General features: G+C 54.7%; 1 protein-coding gene across 1 annotated transcript; it reads right to left on the bottom strand.

The window, feature by feature from the left end:
- Positions 1 to 68: 68 nt before the first annotated feature.
- Positions 69 to 6,976, bottom strand: ZDHHC4 (zDHHC palmitoyltransferase 4). The gene is made up of 6 exons (XM_084537250.1): positions 6,781 to 6,976; positions 4,118 to 4,191; positions 2,305 to 2,483; positions 2,075 to 2,200; positions 1,020 to 1,264; positions 69 to 529 (listed from the first exon to the last, which is right to left on the bottom strand). The coding sequence occupies exons 1-6, from the start codon at positions 6,892 to 6,894 to the stop codon at positions 245 to 247; spliced, it is 1,023 nt and encodes a 340-aa protein (XP_084393376.1). The 5' UTR covers positions 6,895 to 6,976; the 3' UTR covers positions 69 to 244.
- Positions 6,977 to 19,640: the final 12,664 nt, after the last annotated feature.

Raw genomic sequence — 19,640 nt, 5'->3', positions numbered from 1 at the left:
CTGAAAAGACTGACACATCACTTTAACAGCTGGTATGAGCAGTGTTACAGACAAACTTGCAAACACTATTTTCTGAAGATTCATCACCTTTATGAAAAGAAAGTTTCTAATTAACTGAAATACAGTAACCTTTTTTTTTTTTTTTAACAAAAGTTGCTCGTGGTATCAAAACACGCTGCTGAATCAACGTCTTAGAAAAAGTAAAAAAATAAAAAAGAAAATCCTAATCAAAGGGGTAGTAGTTTCATGTTTTCTTCTCCTTTTCCAGCACTGTGGGAGGCTTAAAGATTTCCTTTAAATTCATCCAGACTCCTTTAGAATAAATATTTTTGTAAACAACTTGTCTGTCACAAGGTTGCAGTGTTGGATGGCGGGAACACCCAGATCTTCTGGATTTATGCCACTCATTGGAAGTTTGGTTGGTTAAGGCCAAATAGAGATTGAAACAGCAGTACGCACCCAGCAGAAGTGTGAGAAGAATAACAAACCCAAGCATGAGGACAATCCTAGGAAAAGTCAGGAAAAGGTGCTGCAAGGAAAGAAAATAATAACTTGGTTACAAAGTTGGAGTACTAAATCACACGGCATTAGAGACAGTGCAACATCCCACCTGAAATGCTTGTCTATACACATAACCTCAGCCCCAGAAACAAGGTCATAGCCCCATCCTCCCTCCAGGCTCAGCAATGCTCCATTCCAAATTGAATCTTTGAGTAAAAGCATGCAGATTTCCAGAAATTTATTTCCTTTCAAAGCTTGCTAATAAGCGGGGGTATTTTCTAAATCCATTTATTTCTGAATGTTTATATTTTTGTACTAGAGAGTTTTTTTTATTATTTTATTAAAAAAATCATCAACGCAGAAGCACTGCAAAACTGCCAGACGCAGAGGTCACAATCTGGTACAACTTCAGGTTTTGGTGACACAACACAGTTTAAGCAGCTCTTTGGTGAGTTAAATTCCAGCACTGGGGAATCTAAACTCCAGGTAGGTTAACGGCCCAGTGAGCATAAGCTTACCTGAATGAGAAAGCGAATCTCAACAGCCTGCTCTTGGCCTTGGTCATCAATGTAACTCCCGTGCATCATATTTGTCAGCAGCACCACTTGGATGAGAAACGCCGCTGTGATGATCGCAATGGTTGCGGCCGTAACAGTCAGCGTGAAGAGGTAGAAGAAGAAATACCTTGCGTTGAAGGCACCAATGCAGTTGTTGACCCACACACAGTGGTGATCGAAACGGTGTACACAGACATTGCAAAAACCTGATTAAAAGTGAGTGACAACACAGCTTGGTAAGCAAAAACCTGATCAAAAGTGAGTGACAACACAGCTTGGTTAGTTGGCTTTTAAGTAATCAATTTGATTTTTACACAGTTTCAAATAGCTATTCATCCAAGAAAAAACAATGGCCGTGATTTAGGTGATAATATTTTAAACAAATCAATGAATTTCAACCACTTACCCTGAAATAAACATTAAAAACAAACACGTGTACCTCATTTCTTCTTTTGTTCACCAACCAAGACTAGATCCAGGTTGGATGGGGCTTTGAGCAACCTGCTCTAGTGGAAGGCATCCCTGGCCACGGCAGGGGGTTGGAATTAGATGATCTTTAGGGTCCCTTCCAACCCAAACCATTCTGTGATTCTGTGACTTTTGCTTCTCTGACAATACTGCCTATTGTGGCATGTGAAAGGTAGAGATTGTATCTCCCTGCTTTATTTTAAGTGATGATGGTAACAGCAAATTCTGCAAGAGAAACACAAAATCCTGAGCTCAGCTCTTGGCAGGCAATGACTTTTATTTCACCTCTAAATACTCAAATGCTTGCCTATCCCTGAGCCAAAAGCATACCCTCAGAACTGGTCATTTCTGTGAGAATAATGAACTGCAAAATAGTTCAGTGAATGGGCAAAGGGCAGCTGTGATCTGGGACCCTGCTAAAAATGAACAAAATCCTATGTGTACTGAGTGGGGTAACAAAACAAAAATAGTGTGAACTGCAGTTACTGATAACGAACTAATCTGGGAGTATATTACTGTTGTGCTTGCCAAGCAAGTTAAATTCTTACGACAGTGTTTGGATCTGGCTGGCTTCTCCATGTCGCACGTAGGGCACCGGATGCCTTTCTGAAATAACGCACCATCACATGCATAAATCTTCATCAGTGATGCATGATTTGATTTTGTTATTATACCTATGAAAAACAAAAACAAGAGTAAATAGTAAAAGCATTGGTGTTGGCAACATTTTTTGGTTCCATTTTCCAACAGCCGCAGCCCGCAATCGGCATGAGCTTACCGGGATCGGCACGGGAGCAGAGAACGAAGCAGCCGATGTTCCCAGCCAGCAGCAGGTAGGGCAGGAGCAGGAGGAGGAGGTGGAACTCCAGCTCCCAGCAGTAAGGAAACACTTCCCACGTGTATTCAGCATAGACTGCCACCTCCAAGGCTACGTGCAGGACAGTGAACAAATGGCTTCTGCAACAGAAAGGGGACTGTCTGTTTATGCTCAGCATCCCAATTAATAGATCAAGTACGCTCAGGTGATCAGCACAGGCTTTCCAAATGCAATGGGACATCTCTTCCAGGTTTTTAGGCCAACATGGACTGCATATTGAGAGTGTTCTCTCACCCAATGACTCCTCTTCTTTGCACATGAACTCCTTAAAAAATGCCAGCTAAATTTACTTCCATTATTAGCACGTCCTCTGCATTTTTTTCTCTCAGTCAAGTACAGTCTCATAGTCCCTGTGTGCTGCCAAAATACGTCACAGCAATAGGCTACAAAATATTCTGCCAAAAGACATTTGCTACACGCTGCTCTGAAAGCAAAGAAAACCCCCCAATAAAAGGTAAATTTAAAAACCTGTAATATAGAAGAGCTGCAAGCAGCTGTTCTAAAAGAAAGCGTGGCAGGAGGTTACCAATGGCGAGCGCTGGTTCCAGCCTGCCAGCAGGCTACAGCTTCTGCGAGGCAAGCTGCACAGTGCCTGGCATGCAGGCTGCTTTGGGGTGCATCAGCTGCGCCGCAGCTTCCAGCAGCCTGGCAAACCAACACCAGATAAGCCGTGTGTTAGGAGAGTGACTTTCATTACAGCTCCTTGCATGGTACACCAGTTGGCTGGACTTTCACCACCAGTTTAAAATAACTAGTAAGAGGTTATCTTCCTACAGTATGTCAAGATCTCCTCTCCTGCTCTCTCCTACACCATTTCTGTGCGCAATCCAGTGAGATCCTGGTGATCTCCTCTCAGCTGCAGGGCTGCAAGAAGGCTCCCTCAAGTGCTGCACCTCTGCGTGAGATGAAAAGTCTCTTGGTGAATGAGGTGATGCAGCGGGAGGGCGTGCCTGAAGGATCCAAGTGCCTCCAGCACCCCGCGTAAGCTAGCAGTGACAACTACACCAGGCTCATCAGATAATTGCTCTGTTGCTGACTGCACATTTGACAGTGAAACCACTCTCCTGGGCTGTGTTAACTAACACCAGAAAATCTGCACAGCAGGTGTCGGAACAGCAGCAGTGTGCAATCGACAGCTGTAGACACCCCTCGAGTGCCTGGCAAACTGGAGCTGCCACCCTCAGGGGAAGGGCATTTAAATAGTTCCCGAAGCAGATCTTAAAGCACCCGATTTTACAGGACACTACAAAATTCACCTTCATACATCAGGTTGAACGCTGGCAGCTGTGCAGCTTCCCCTTGAGCCACCTGCACGTCCAGGCTGCTGGACTAAGACTAATGGGATCTGAGGGGGAGCAGGGATCACTGGCTCTGTCTACGCTCATTCCACAGCTGCCAGGGTGTTTGTTTTGTAATTCTCCTGTGGATGCAGCTTCCCACCAGTGTGACCAGCATCTGTTGTAGTGGAAACTCCTGAGCCACATTTTTTGTCAAATATGTTCACATATTTCAGAGTCCCATCTTCTCAACAGAAGGAACAGAAAGACAACAGTATGGCAAACCTTAACGGAAATCTGTAATCCCCACCAAGCATCCCTAATGAAGATGGAATATCTGAGGGTAACACCGAAAGCTCCGGTGGCAGCAGATCATCAATAGTAATCAGAAACATTAGCAAAAATAATGTCAAAAGCATATAATAAACGTGCATTACCGTGTGTGGAAGAGCCTGTGAAGCACCTTCTGTGTCGCTCTCTGGAGCCGTGTGGGGATTACCAATGACAATACCTGAGGCAAATGAAAACACTGTTACTGGTACTGCACATCACTTCTGCCACAGGCACAGTTCAAACAAAAATGTAAGTCACCTCACCCCCCACTTATATATCCCTGTACCCGTACCACCAGGGAGGACGCCTGTCGTTAGGGGCATTTGAGCTCCTAGGCAAGCAGTTGTTGGGGTTTCCAAAAGGGGAGCGAGGTTCCCTATTCCTGAAGCCCAGTAGGCACAAACAAATTTATCTGGGTTAATGTGTGAAAGTTATAAGGAGCTTTTATCAGGTTAAAGACTGGGTCAGTGGCTGAGCAGGGGATAGAACTGAGCCATTTCTCAACTACAATATGCTCCATCAGGCCATCGGACAGATGTAAGCAGAGATAAGCAAAGAGATAAAGCCTGCTATCCTCCAGAAAAACAAACAAACAAATAAACAAACAAATACACAAAACCACAAAGCAAAACCCCAGCTTCTTCAGCTACAGCCACGATTCAGCCTGGTAGCTCCACGTCTGTCTGAGTGCCGTTTCAAAACCAGGCAGACACAATGCAGAATAAAGCTGCCTGTCTTCATTCAGCGACATCCTCCGCAATAGGCTGTGACTCTGGGGTTGTTTGGCTCTGCTGTTCAGAAGATGACAGATCTCTATAGCAACACGCTGCTCCATCAGCGGTGGAAGAAATAGAGCAGCTGAGCCTATTTCTAGCAGACATGAAGAGAAAATATGCAGCCAGAGCTTTTTATCTTAGATGTGAAAGACCAGAAGGCAAAAAACATATGTAGGGTTGAGAAGATGTCAAATATTTCTCTTTTAACTGGTATGCCTCTTATCAGCAGCTCGAGTTACAAGCCTTTTTAAAAAGAGATTGAATAGTGCAACAGGAGACGCATTAGGCAACTAGACAGAAAAGCAACCTATCACACAATTGCTAAATCCAAATTTAAATGAACTGTGTGTTAATTACAGCCCTACATTGCACTGATAGCCTGAAACACCCATCATTCGCCCACTTACAGAACACCCATCCCTTGTGCTTCAGCCAGTTCTTACATCAAAGAAAAAGCTCCTAGAATACGATTTGTGCTTGCGGTGATAACAGAGGTGTGAGGGAACGAGACCTGTGTCATGAATAAAAGCAGCCTGCGCAGCTGAGCCGCTGGTGGGTTGGAAAAGACTCGGGGGTGGAAGATGACTTGCTACAGAGCTAAAAACAGCTGTGCTGTGTGCAAGGGGTTATTTCTATTGCTCACAATGAATACTTTAAAGGGTGTTCAAGGAGTGCAGTCAAACAATTTCAATCCACTCCCAGGTTTATACACTTTAATTAATTTCAGTCAGAAATTAATTTAAAATACAGAATCTACAGAAACAAATTAGGACTACCTATGTTTATTTCATGCCTACAAGTATCAGTTTCATTTCTCCAAAAAGGGATGTTATAACACAGCAGCATTTTAGTTGCTGATTGCTACATGTTTCTTAAAAGTACCTATTAAGGAATGTGGCAAAATAATAAATTTCTCTGCACGGTGATCTGAGTGTCTATGAAACAAACTGGTAACACTAGGAACAAAAAATCAATGTCTGTTTAGACTCTCATAAGCAGCACTAAATATTATTTACAACTTAAGTAATTGCCTTATCCTTTCCCTAGCAAGATTGCTATGCCTTTTTTCCCCATTCAGACACAGCCCAATAGGCAGAGAAATAAGCTAATGCCTTGTCAGTTCATTCCCTGCTTTTACAACAAAGCACCAACTCTTAAACCTCTCCTAAAGCTCCTAATTCCTTCACTTTCCTAGGAAACAACAGCCTGCAACATTATCACAGACTCACCTTAAAAGCCTCCCCTAAACCATTTATTACCAGCTATAACTCTCTCCCTATTTTCATTCTCAGCACCTCCCCAGAACTTGCTCCCCTTAAGGGGAGCAGTGAGTACCACCAGCTGCACATCCTTGGGGCTCGTTACTGAGGAGCATCTCCCAGGTGAGGTGCGAGGCTGTCACTGAACAAGGGGATTTCAGCAGGGCAGGAAAATGCGATTTTGGCACGGCGAGATGTGCCACCCTGCCACCACCCCGGTGACCTAGGGCAGCCAGCCTGGCACAGCAGCAGCAGCAGAGGCCACCCCTGGGTGCAGGCAGGCCGCGAGCAGGCACCTGGGCAGGGTTTTGGCAGCCTGAAGGACGCGGGGTGCTGCGGGCAGTGCCGGTGGGCATCCCCCTGGGAGCTGGGCACCCACCTGAGAGCTGCCAGCACAGGCCGGCCTGCACATGGCCACCCAGACCCACATTTTTATGGAGCAGACACACACCCTCGGACATACACTACTGATGGAGGAGGCCGAGAATCCTAGGAGGGACCAGGGAACGAGAAACAGCCCCAGGGGCACGACCCAGCCCCATCCCCATCCCCATCCCACCCGGCCCGGGGCAGCCCTGCCAGAGCCCCACCGCCCTCGGAGGCCCTTGTATCCTGCTCACACCTGCCCCAAACCCTCCCTCTTCGTTCAAAGCCGCCCCCTCTGTCCCCTCAGAGCCCCCCCTGTCCCCTTAGAGCCCCCCCCAAACCCCGTGGCCGCCCCCCGGGCCCTACCCGCGCCGCGCCGCCCAAGGCCCCGGCCGCGCTCCGCGGGCAGCCGCCGAGCAGGGCCGCGGCTGCCAGCAGCAGCAGGCCCAGGTACAGCGCCAGCAGCGCCGCCAGCTCCATCTCGGCCCCGGCCGGCCTCGGGGCGGCTCCCCCGGCACCGGGAGGCGGCCCCCGGACGGGACTCGGCCGGGCCCCGGAGGGCGCTGCGGGGCCGGGGCCGCCGCTCGGAGCGCCCCCTCCCGGGGCCGTGCTGCGGAGGGGCCGGGGGCGGCCTGCAGGGGGTGCGGGGAGGCCCCGGGGCTGCTCGCTAAGAGGGGAGGATTTGAAGCGATGCCCGCCCGGAGCCTGAGGGAGCCCCGAGTGCTGCGGCCCGAGGGGCACCGACTGGAAGCGGGGTGCTGAAAGGGAAAGGAGGGGGGGTTGGGGTAGTATGTGGGGACGTGGGGTGACACCGAGTGACACGGGGTGACACCGAGTGACATGGGGTGACATTGAGTGACATGGGGTGACACAGAGTAGCACAGGGTGACATGGGGTGACATGGTGACATGGGGTGACACAGAACAACACAGAGTGACACAGAGTGACATGGGGTGACACTGAGTGACATGGGGTGACACCGAGCAGCACGGAGTGACATAGGGTGACACAGTGACATGGGGTGACACAGAACAACACAGGGCAACACAGAGTGACATGGGGTGACACCAAGCAGCACGGAGTGACACAGAGTCACAGGCCCTTAGGGGCTGGAAGGCACCTTGGAGGATCCCCCCCGTCCAACCCCCAGCACCCAGAGCTGTGCCCGCTGTGCCCCGGGGTCGGGAGGTGCCGGCAGTCCCCAGCCGGTCCCTGCCCGCTGCCCCTGAGCTGGCTCCGTCCCCTGGCCCCGCTCAGGCTGCGTGGTGATGCTCACGAGTGGCCTATTGGGTTACTGTGCCGGGGCAGTTTGCCATAGAAACTCGGGCGGCTGCTGCCGCAGGTAACTGATCCAGAAGCTGCCTTGTGGCTGGGATGACTCTGCCAGCCCGTCCTCTGCGTCCCGGGCGGCCGCACCGCGGGTACCACAGGTAAGCCCTGCAGGGTGCTGGGGACATGAAAATAACTCGCTGGGGCAGGAGAGGCTGCAGATGAGGTGGCGTTTCAGGAGGGGATCTTATTTTCCCTGATAAGTTCTCAGCCAACAACACATCAAGCTTGAGACTGAGAGGACATTCAGCCTCCATTTGCACAGGGGCACAGCTGCCCCAGAGCACAGCGCAAGGACCAGCAGTGCTGGTGTGCAGCCCGGGGCACTGTGCTCTTGCAGGAGGGCACAGTGGAAAACCTTTTTTTTTTTTTTTTCCTTCTACTGTTTACAGCAAAATTTCTGCTCTGGGCACAGCCATAGACTGGGGACATTCACTGCAACACTGTAAGTTCTGGTGCGAGGCTGTGTTTGTGTGGGCAACACACAGGGTCTGTGCCACGTCTGTGCACAGCCGGGACTGGCCGTGCTCGGGGCTGGTGCTGCGTGTGGCTCTGTGGCCACCCGAGCTGTGCCCCAGGACAAAACAGTAGCAAAGGCTCTAGCAGCAGGCTGAGTCTGAAAGAGGTGAGGGTCATTCAGTCAAAGCGCTGTGAAAATCAGCCAAAAGCCTCATATGATCAAAGTCTGGTCTTCAATAAAACCATCTTCTTGTTACCCACAGATTTAGCTTGGAGTCCCAGAACTAATTTCTTGCAAGGAGCAACACTTAGTCATTGTTTAAAGAACTCAAGTCACTTAGAAGTGGTGGGAAAGGAAGCAATGACTTCACTTGCTGAAAAAAAAACAACAACAAAAAAAAAACTTTGATCATAGCTGTGTCTGCAGTTTTGTCTGTTGGGGCAGTTAGCAGCAAAGATCCCTGGTGTTTTGTAGCACCCACTGGGGCAGGCAGCACCCCCCAGCACCCGCACAGCTCCATGGCCGGGGGCTGTGCAGAGCACAGCACGCTGGCGAGGCTGAGATCCTCCACCACAGAGCACGTCCTTGCAGCTCCCTTCGTTAAGGTTTTGCCCATCCTGTGCCCTACAGCCCAGGTTTCTGGCAGGTTGTTCCCCTCCGTCCCAGTGCCGCTCAGCGAGGGGAAGGCAGGGTTGTTGTGTGGTCAGTAATGGGATGTGCCGTCCCTCTGCAGATCCCCAGCCCTGCTGGTGCCACAGCAGGACGTGTAATACCCTAAAACCTCTTAGTGTGCTAAGCCCCGGGATCCCTAAGTGCTGAGGAAGCAAAACAGAAAATCAGAAATAGCAGCTTAATGGGGGAGCTGGTGGGAGCATGGGGCTGGGCTGCAAAATGCTCCCTGCTGCGAGGAGCTGGTGGCCCTGCTGGGGAGGGAACTGTCCCGAGCAGCCACCCTGACGTTAGCCTAGACCCCAAATCCTTGCAGCATGTCGTGTGCTGCTGGGCAGACGTGCACCACCAAAAGCTCTGGTTTTCCACCCAAATCTGTGGTGGGGGGGTCTGCCGGGTCTCAGGGCGCTGTGTCCCTGCTGCTTTGCAGAGCCCGTCTTGGGATTTGCCCCTGTGGGTAATGGATTTCCCTCCATGTAATCTGTTTTACCTCCCTTCAGGCCCTAATCCCCCCTCAATCTGCAGGCTCAGGTCAGCACTGGGCACACCCAGGGCCAGCACGGCAAGAAGTCTGTCTGCGGGTCTCTGCGATGGGAATAAACTCAGTTAGGACCGAGGGAACCAGAGGCAAGGCAGCCCTCTCTGCGTGCCTGGCCTCAACCCTGAGCACCCGGCAGGGCGCAGGGCTGGAGTGAGCAGCTGGGGATGTGGCTTTGGCTGCCTGGTGCAGCAGCCCTGCCTGGGGGCTCCCCGGCCGTCCCCCCCGTGCTGGCAGCCCGCGGGCTGTCCCCTGGGGTGGCAGCGAGGAGGCAGGAGCTGCAGGAAGGCAGGACGCGCTGCTGCAAGCCATGGAGGAGACCCCAGAACGCCCGGACCCCTTAGCGGGACAGAGCTGCACCCCACAAACACCCACCGGGCTCGCTGCTGTGGATTTCTGTGAGTGCCGTGGCAGTGGGACGCCGAGGTGGGAGGGTGGTGATGGTTGCTGGCTGGAACCTGGTGTTGCTGTCAGCATCCTGACAGAGGGCAGGGACAGCGGTAGCTGCAGCATAGTGCTCGGTCCTTTTCCATACTCCCTGGTGAGGTCAGCACTCCTAGTGCCCTTCGTAACGCAGTCTCGAGCAGCTGGTGGTGACCACGGGGCAGGCTGGGGTTGTTGACACAGATTTCCGAGGTCGTGCCGTGTTCCCAGCCCATCCCCATCCTGCTCTCCAGCTGTCCGTGTGGCCTCTGCTGAAACAGGACACGAGAAGCGTTTCATTCTTCTCTCTGGCCTCCAGTAGGGTATAATGCCGCATTTTCAGCACCGCTGAATTTTGTTCAGTGGGGAGAAGATTTCCCAGGTCTCAGAGGAGTGGGTCAATGGCTTTCAGTCACTCCAAACGGAGCCCTGCAGTGACACGGCAGCGGAGATGCCTTCGCTGTGCTGGCCTGAGCAGGGACCCTGGGCTGGGTGGGCAGGGAGCAGTGGCACTGGGTGAGGACTGGGACTGGCACTGGGGGCTGGCACCGGGGGCTGGCTTCGTGCCGTGCCGTGGGGCTGGTCTGTGGCAGGGGCTGCTGCCTGTCGGGAGCAGCTGGGCTGCGTTGCCTTGAGTCCTGATCTGAAGAGTGCGAAACTAAGGATGCATTGCTGAGGAATGTTTCTGAGTGATTATGAGCCTTCATAGTCCCCCTAAGATAACTTGCCCCGATAAAACAGTCTGGGTTTCATTTCTGTAAATGCTTAATGTGTGCTAAGTAACACAGGTGGAATAAAGGTGGGAATATAAAGCATCTTCAGGCAGCTAAGATGAAATGAAGTGAAACTCTGCATGCAAATTAATTTAGCAAGTGTCAGCAGACAATGAATGCCCTCACACTCCAGCAGCATCAAAGGGCACCCAGGAGCGCTGCTTTCCTCTGCTGCGAGTGCACCACGGCCATCAGCTGGGCTGGTCCTGCCCTGGCAGAGACTGCAGGAGTTTGGGACATTTAGCTGTGCCACTGTCCCTTTGAGCACACTTCTCCCACTGCACCCAGAGCAGGTCCTAACCCACGAATTAACAACAAATGAGTGCTTTTGAAAATCCTCATCTTTGTGTTTCAGGGTGCTGTTATCAGGTTAATGCTATACATGAAAGCTGTTTTGGGGGGAAATATAATGAGAAGCATCCCTCTGGGGGCATTTCCTCCCCCGAGGCATGGAGGCACGGCCCAATACGGCACCTACAGGAGCAGGCACTGGGAGCAGAGACTCCCCACAGCCCCGTCTCCCCTTTCTCTTACAGTTGCAGCCATGCCGGCGACCAACGAGGGCTGGCCGGAGGCGTTCGGGTTCTCCATCGGCGGCCGCGGGCCCTGCTACGTCCTTTGGGTGGAGGAAGGCAGCAGCGCGGCGGCGGCGGGCCTGCGACCAGGGGACGAGGTGCTGGAGCTGGAGGGGCAGCCCGTCGCCTCGCTGGGCCGCCCGGCGCTGCTGGCACTGGCCCGGCGCTGCACGGCCGTGCCCCCCAGCATCGGGGTGCTGTCCCGCCTGCAGCGCGCCGACCTCCCCCCGGGACCCCGTGGCCACTTCGGCTTCCAGCTGGCGGGTGGCAGCCCCCCACGGGTGGCCAGCGTGGCCCCCGGCTCGCCCGCTGCCTCCTGTGGCATCGCACCCGGGGACGTGGTGCTGGAGGTGGACGGCGTGCCCGTGAGGTGCCCCACGGCCGCCGCCGATTTGGTGGCCTCCTGCGGCGGGCGCGCGCTGCGCCTGGGGCTGCTGCGGCCCCAGCGGGACCTGGGGCACAGCGCCGATGCCGTGCGCCAGGAGAGGAAGCAGAAAGCACGGGAGTTCAGCAAAAAGGTAAGGCTGGGGATGTGGGGGCGCCGGGCACCCCGCTGTGCCGTGGCCATGGGGGCTTGGGGCTGGATGAGTCTGGGCGCTGGGGGGTTGTGCTCTGGGTTTTGTGTTGCCGCTGTGCCGTTGAAGCTCTTGGGGCTTCGGTGTGAAGAGAAGGGGCCAAATTCCCCGTGTGGCAGTGATTGCTGGAGGAATAAAGGGTGCTGCACAGAGCTGTGAGATCTTCCACGTGCTCACTGCCTGGGCGCTGTGGGAGTCGAGTAGGAACCCAGGAGCAGGGCCCTTCCTGCAGCTCTCCGGCTGTCCTGCAGACTCGCTAGTTCTCATTTCCTTGCAAAGGGAAAACTGTCATCACGATTACATCCTCATCGTGCTCCTGAAGGCTGCCTGGAGGGCAGTTTACCAAACACATCGCCTCTTGCTAATTATTAATTTGATCGTGGTTGTCTTTTAGTCTTTCTAATTTCCATTTCAAAGTAGCCTTTTAAAATACTGTTATGAAAATAACCAAGCTTGTATTTTTTGATCCCGAGCTAATAGAGGAACAAGGCATTCATAAAGAGATTCGTGGGGATCAGCCGAATCCCCTCTGCCAGCTTTTAAATTAAAGATTCACAAACAGGCGTTGAGGTTTGGATCCTAAGGTAGAGCACCGCGTGTGAAACAGATACCCGCTGATTACAGGAGATTAATGAGTGGGGGAGAGGCTGTTCCACGCTGCCTCCCTCTAGCGAGGCCACATTAATCCACGTAAACGTTTCTTGGCTGATCACAGGGGAGCACTTTTGAAGCCAGTGAACTGGTGGTGCTGCGGGCACCTTTTCCCTGCCAGCTGCAGCAGCCCCCAGTGGCGTGGTGGGGACCAGGCCGGCCGTGCTGCGCACACCCCTCAGCAGTGCCCTGCCGCCCAGTCCTGCCGGGCACGGCCACCGCAGGGCCACGGTGTCCCCACAGGCAGGGCAGAAGCAGGCGCGGAGCCACGCGTGCTGCTGGAGCACAGCCGGGATGGCAGGCAGCGTTCCGGAGGGAGTCGGTGGCTCAGATGTTTCAAGCAGCTTCATTTTTATGTGATGCAGAAAATAATAGAATTTGGGGGGGGGGCCTCCCCATCATTGCCCTGCAGGCTCTGCTCTGGTAGGTGCCTCTGGTGCTGGCACTGGAGGCAGCACAGGGCAGTACCCAAGTGACACCATCCTCCTGGCATGGATGGGGGTCAGAGGGTGCCAGGGCTCACATTTCATGTATGCACTGCTTGCAGGTTGCTCACAAGCCTGGGGAATGGAGGTTTTCATCACTCTCCTACATCCAGCAGGGCTCCTGTTCTGTTACTGCCCAGGGCAGGATGGGTGGTGCTCATAAAAGGGCTGGAGCTGGGCTGCCCACACCAAGCATTGCTTGGGACCATCACCAGAGGTGATAAAGGTGCTCGTGGTCTCAGTTTGGGTCGTTTCCCTTTGTTTCCTGCACGCTCAGGGACCAGATAAGTGTGGTGCTGACACGAGCTGGGGCAGCGCTGCCCCGGTTCCTGCCGCAGCGAGCCCCTCAGCCCCAGCCCAGGGGGAGCTCAGCGGAGGTGGCCTGGGACCGAGCTCTCCAAAACACCACGTTCTTTGTCATCTCTGTGCTGGATCCAAAGACAAAAGCGTGCAAAGCCATCCGTGGGGAGGCAGCTGCTGCTACCGCCCCAGATTCGGTAACCTTGAAACGCCGGCTGCTCCGCGGCGGCTGTCACACAGCCAGTGGCACCCGGTGCCTGGGGGGGGTGTCAGGGCCCCCCGGGGAGCTCCCAAATGGAGTAAGTGCCTGGAATAAGTGACCCTCCCCACGGGAGTGCTGGGCTCCCAAAGCATCACCCCTCGGCTCGCTCTGCAGCGGGACACAACCAGCGGGGGGGACTGCAATGAGCTCCTCTCCTGCCGCTGCTCCTCCCCACCTGGGAGCTGCCGAGGCCCATTCCATGGCCGATGCTCACACCTGAGTCCTCTCTGCCCACATCCCCACAGCCTCCAAGAGTTATGGGCAACACCACGGTGGGACCAGAGGCATGGGCACCTCTCCGGGCACACCGCGGGTGCCCCAGGCTGATCCACCTGGCCAGCAGGGTGCTGCCCCTAGATAGACCCATTTCTGTGCTGTGTGTGCCTCTGTACCACGCTTAACCTTGCTGCTCAGTGCCCCTTCCCCTTTGCTCCTGCTCCTGTGCTGCAGGTGGACGACATCCTGGGGGACCAGCCGGAGCTCAAGGAGAAGGTGTTCACCGTGCTGAAGCAGTACGCGGCGGAGCGCAAGGTGGAGTGCCTGGCCTCTGCCCTCTGCATGGTCCTCACGCAGGAATCCCACCAGCAGCTCATCGACAGCATCAGGTACGGGCTGCTCGGAGCCCCCGTCCTGCCACGCTTGTGGTTAACCCCTGGGGTCTGCCTGTTGGTGACAAGCAGCCCGGCGCAGCAGCACTCACTGCCCGCGGGATGGGGGCACCCCCGGCTGCCCGGCCATCCCCATCCCTGCAGGGAGCAGTGCCCACCGAGTCACCAGCTGCCCCCGCCACGCGGGACGTGGCTCATTTTTCTCGATGTCATTTCAAATTAGGTGCAGAATGGCTGGTGATTATCCAGGAGCCGGGCCAGAAAATCAACCAGGCTCTGCAATTAGAGAGCTGCCGGTGGCTGAGGCTCCGCGTGGGGCCGGGGCTGCCTCGGGGCGAGCGCTGCCTGCAGGGTCTCAGGCTGTGCGTGCTGGCAGAGCACAGCTCGGGGTCCCCAGCACCCTTTTTTTCCCTGCAGAACAGCCGTGGGTGGGTGTGCAGCCGCTGCAGCTGTTGTGCTGCTCTTGTTGTGGCCAAGTGGCGTGGGATGGGGACAGGGCTGGTGCCGGTGCGCGGGCACGTGGTGGGGATTACGGCCAGGCTGAGACGATGGCCATTAGGGAATCAGGTCTCCATCTGGCCCCGCTCCGGGTCTGGCTTTCCAATTCCTGCTTTAATCAGTGGAATTGCAAGATATTACAGTTACCATAACAACGGCCCCGTGCTGGGGTCTCACCGCGCTTGCCGAGGTCCCGTGGAGGGGAGGGTGGGGGGAGCAGGCGGGTGCCATGGCCCACAGTGCTCCCAGCTCCCCAGGGCTCTGCCACGGGGCCCCCCCAGCCCCCGGCACCAGGATCCCCTCGGCACCCCCTGGTCAGACCCCAGCCAAGGTAGCCTGGCTGTGGAGAGCCCGGCAGAGCTGGAGGCGCTGGGCACTGTCAGCTGGGCGGTTATATGGCTTATTTGTTCCCCACAGAAGCTGTTTGAATAAGTGTCTAAATTTCCCTGCAGACCTGAACCCCTCTGCGGGGGGCACAGCTGGTTTCCTCCTGGGGTGTCCCTGACCCAGCGCTCCCAGGCTGAGGGCACGGCCAGACCCGGTGCTGCTGTCCCTGTCCCTGCCATGCACAGCCTGCCCTGCACCCTCTGCAAGAGGTTAGCGCCAGGGCTGGGGCAGCGCGCTCAGGAAATCAGGCAGCTAATCTCAGTTTAATGGAAATGAAATATTTAGCTTACGGAAAAGATTTACCCTCTAATCTTAATGAAATGAATTCAAGGGAAAAAATAATATAAAAAAAAAAAAGTTGCTTTGGAAACCAGGTTTCCCAGCTGAGGATGTGCTGGTGGGAGGCACACACAGCTGTGTGTTTGCTGCTTGGGCATAACATGAGCTGCTTAACCCGCAGTCTGTCACCGAACAGGTTTGCTGCTGAGCAAGAGCTTTTAATGCTTTTAATAACTCACCAAAAGGTGGTGAGAGACTCCCACAGGCGCCGGGTGTGTAGGGCTGTGATTTCATTTGGGTTATTTCCCAACTGGGAAAGGGGCTGGGTTGTGGGGCTCAGGCTCAGCCCCCCGGCAGAGCAGCCCCAGGCCCCTGTGGCTGTGCAAAGCCCAATCCTGCCCACGGCTACACCCACCAGCAGGGCAGGCAGCGCTGTGCACCCATGCACCAGGACGAGCCCTTCTCACGAGTGTGGGGCAGGCGAGGGCAGTGCCTGTGGCAGGGGCTGGGGAGGTGCTGGGGGTGATGCCGGGGTCCCCAGTGCTCTGTGCTGGCAGCCCCGGGCTCTGGTGTGTGGTGGTGGCAGTGGCAGTGGCAGTGTCCCACTGTGGGTGACTGTGTGGCATGCAGAGCCAGGCAGATGGCACATCCCCATCCACTGCTGTCCTGGTGCTGGCCTGGCTGGATTTCCCCCTGCACCAGCTGTGTTCAGTTCTGGGCTGCTGCCACTCTCCTCCTTCCCGTGCCCCTGCCCAGGCTCCCCCAGTGCTCCCCGCGCGGTGCTGCTGTGCAGCGTAACCCAAGACCCCGGGACTCAGCACAAAGCTCAGAGCTCGCCCTCGCAGGGACCGGGGCTGCAGACAGCGCTCCTCCTCCGGCTGTCCTCAGGCTGGGCTTTTTCGAGTTTTTTTTTTTTTTTTTTATTTTTTTTCTTTCCGTTTAGCTCAAATGGATTCCATCCTATTTGCCCAGAATTAAGCTCCTGCAGATTTTAATTTGCTGACATTTTCTTCATCCGTTGGGTTGTGGATAGCAGGGATAATGCACGTGCTGCGCCAGTTCCTCCCTGCGCTCAGATCCCCTGCCCATATGGTTGGTCCGTGTAGTAAAAGTGCACAGTTGTAGTTCTGCTCAGGAATGATGAAAAGCAGCAGCGAGGGGGAAAGATGAGCTGTCTCGGGTAAGTACCAAACAGACCTTCCCCGGGACCCGAGGGGGCTGGGAGGGGAATGCTTTTAAAGCAGCTTAATTCTCAGACCTAGCAACCCCCGGCACCGCAAAAACGAGATGTGTGAAAAGTTAATTAACTCTTTGCGTCCGGATTGCATCCGAGCTGCTGCCGCCAGAGGCTCTGTGGGCATCACAACTCTGTCGGCCGGGGGAAAGGGAAATCTCTCATTTTGTGTGCCTCCATCACCTGCGAGCACCAGAGCCGGGGTCGTGTCCTGTGTCCTGGTTCGGTGGCTCCGCTCCCCGCGTGTGCAGGGCTGCAGCGTGCCGGGAGGGGAAGGGGCCGGTGGGTGGTGTGGGGCGGGGGGATCCCGGGGGTGTGCGCCTTGCGGCACTGCTCACCTTTGGAGATGTCTCAGCCAGGGCAGAGCTGCGGCTCCGGCAGAGGGATCGCATCAGCTCTGCACCGAGCAGTGCCCAGGGCTTGTCCCGGGGCTCGGGGGACAAAGTGGCCCCGGGCCACTTGGAGGCAAGTGGTGCAGACAGAGCCTTGCCTGCGTTTCAGTGAGGCTTAAAGCTCGTGACACACCGTGAACCGGTCGCTGTCTCCCTTTGTGCTGCCCTCAGCAGCATCCATCCCCATGCCGGTGTTGTTTCGGTTCCTGGCAGCAACGTCTGAAACATCAGATCTGTGGGGTGATGGAAATCACACAGATCTCCTCTCTCCCCGTTGACCTTTACTGTTACAAAAGCTCGTGCACTGAACACCAGCGCGGATGCCCCGTGTGCAGGCACCATCCCATTAACCTGGACGTGATCAGTGGGGTGCGCTGAGGTCCAGGGTGTGTTAACTCGTCGGGAGACAGCTCTGTTTGGGCTGTTAGGGGTTGTCGTGGGTCTCCTTTGGGTCGTTTGTTGTGCTTCACTCTGCTGCAAGGAGAACACGGTCAGCTGTAGTTTGTCCCTTCACTTCTTCGGCTGCAGCATGCTGCCTTTGCAACTGCCCCTGCTCGATTTGGGAGCCAAGGCAGGGACCAGAGGTGTCCCCGCTGCTGCAGGGGCCGCACGGGGGCTGAGCTGCAGCGAGCTCACTTGTGATTGCAGCTGCTTCTGATCCCTGACAAAGATAAAATCGCTGCCCAACGGGGGTTCCCTTATCACGGGAGAAATCCCACCGCCTTCATTTTAATAATGCTCCAAACAATCTATTTGTCTCGGCTTGTTTTTCACGGCAATAAAATCGCTTGGCATGTCCCCGCATTAAAATGCACCAGCCATCTGTGACTTTCTCTGGATAAGAAATTTCATTTCATCAGGATTTATACAGGATAGATCGCGCTGCTCCCCTGCCTGCCCCCCTCCCCACGTCTCCCTGCCTGCAGGCTTTGGGGAAAGCTTTCCTCCTCGCTGGGGCTGGAAGTGCAGCTCGGGTGAGGCACGGGTGATGCTGAGCCCGCTGCGTCGAGCTGCTGCCCCAGGCTCTGGGCAGGGCCACTGCATGGCTGTGTGGGCAGCAGGACGATAACGGAGGAAAAGCAGCTCTGGTTTGCTTCCGTTATAAAAAATCACTAATCTTACAGCCAGACGTATGTTAAATGGCCCAAAAAAGGAATTAGGGCAGCAGGAAAAAAAAAAAACGTGCCAGCAGTGAAAGCAGTTGGGAGCGAAGTCCCTTTTATTGCAGCTGAGTTCAAATAGGTCATGACCAAAATGCCTCGGTGCAAAATCTGTTATGGGATTAATTTGGTTTGACAAATCAAGCCGCTGCTGTAATGCAGATTTTATCAGCAGAGCCCGCTTTCACACCAACACTGATTTCCAACTTTGATTTTGGAAAGCAGTTGCCTGGGCCGAGGGGTTTCTCGTGTCTTAAACATGAGAAACTGCGTTTGTCCTGGTGTCCCCACGCTGAACAGCTTACAAAAACAAACAAACAAAAACCTGCATGGTGCAGGCACGAGGCTGACATGGGAAGGTGACCGGGGGGTTCTCAGCAGCATTTTGCTCAGGGCATGTAGGGGGGTCCCCGGCCAGGGGCTGGGAAGGGCCGCGGTGGGCTCTGCGTCTGCGCTGCCGGGTGGAGGCGCGCCGTCAGTCCTGTTCCGTGAGAGCAGCAGTGGGCACCTCTGCAAAACAGCTGCGGCCAGATGAAGGATTACTGAGCCTTCCGTTCCGGGGGGTGGGATGGGAGCCCTGCCTGCATGGAGAACCCGCTGTGAAAACCAGAGGTCTGCGCCCTCCACCTGCGAGTGCCGCTGGTGCTGTGGCTGCGTCCCCACGGGGCTGGAGGACAGCACGGCCCTGCCCGTCCCCACTGTCACACCATGGGACGAGTGCCCAGAGCCCAGCTACACTCCGCAGAGGTGTCAGTAGGGGAATCCAGACAGGGAAAAACAGATCAGATTTGAGATCTGTGCAGTTCCTTACTGTATGGGTGAAGAATTTTCTGTCACAGAAGCGTGTGAAATTTAGCATTGCAGCTTATTATCGGGGCAGAAGTGTTTTTCCAGCTTGGCAGCTGTTTATACGGCATTATTTAGACATAATCCAAATGTAGCTCAGTGTTTTAATCCACCCTGGGATGTGTTTTCTGCACAAGCGACAGACTCAAGGTCAGGCCTTTGATGGCTGTTTTGGGGCTAAACCATACATTTTTCATTTTTCTTTGCTTTGCTGCCTGGAGATCATGTCTTATTTCTGCAGCTCTGGGAAGCTTCACATCCTTGTTATCAAAGGGCAGTGCTGTGTTTAAAGACGGCATTATATATAAAAAAAAAGTTGTGGTTTTTTATCTTCTATCCCTAATGCAATGCGCGGCTGCGTCACCCTGGGGGTGAACGATGGGGGTGAATGATGCCCCGCAGCACAGCTTTGGGCCCATGAAGGCAGAAAGCTGAGGTCGGGTCCTGGCCCTGCTGTCGGTGACCCCACGAGCCAGGGCTGGAGCCGGTGGCCACGGTGGCCGCGGTGGCTCCGCCGTGCGCGAGCAGCGCCGCACCCGTGCCGTTGCTGTTTTCCTTTAAGGTTTCTCACCCATTACAGCGGCATGTAATTTAAACAGAAGCACTTTAGAAGTCAACTAATTAGCACCAGCGAGGCATCCCCCTGGAGTTCGGCGTGGAGCCGTGCCCTCCTTTCTGTGCAGCATCCTTCCCAGAGAGTTCCAGCTGGAAATTACAGAGGCTGCAGTTTTAGGGAAAGCAAAAGGCTTCGCAGCCGAATTTCGGGGCAGAGCTGGTGCTGG

Source organism: Aythya ferina (genome assembly GCF_964211825.1).
Source record: "Aythya ferina genome assembly, chromosome: 15".
NCBI classification, from domain to species: Eukaryota; Metazoa; Chordata; class Aves; order Anseriformes; family Anatidae; genus Aythya; species Aythya ferina.
Note: the sequence above shows the minus strand (reverse complement) of the source record. Positions and strands in the feature narration are given on the sequence as shown.

Bases quoted from the DNA above. Each gene is read 5' to 3' on its own strand.
- ZDHHC4 (XM_084537250.1), bottom strand. From the start codon at position 6,894: ATGGAGCTGGCGGCGCTGCTGGCGCTGTACCTGGGCCTGCTGCTGCTG. The intron at 2,484-4,117 runs GTAATGCACGTT...TTTCTGTTGCAG, and splicing joins CACAGGCTCTTCCACACACG to AAGCCATTTGTTCACTGTCC. The intron at 530-1,019 runs GTAAGCTTATGC...CTTTCCTTGCAG, and splicing joins AGATTCGCTTTCTCATTCAG to CACCTTTTCCTGACTTTTCC.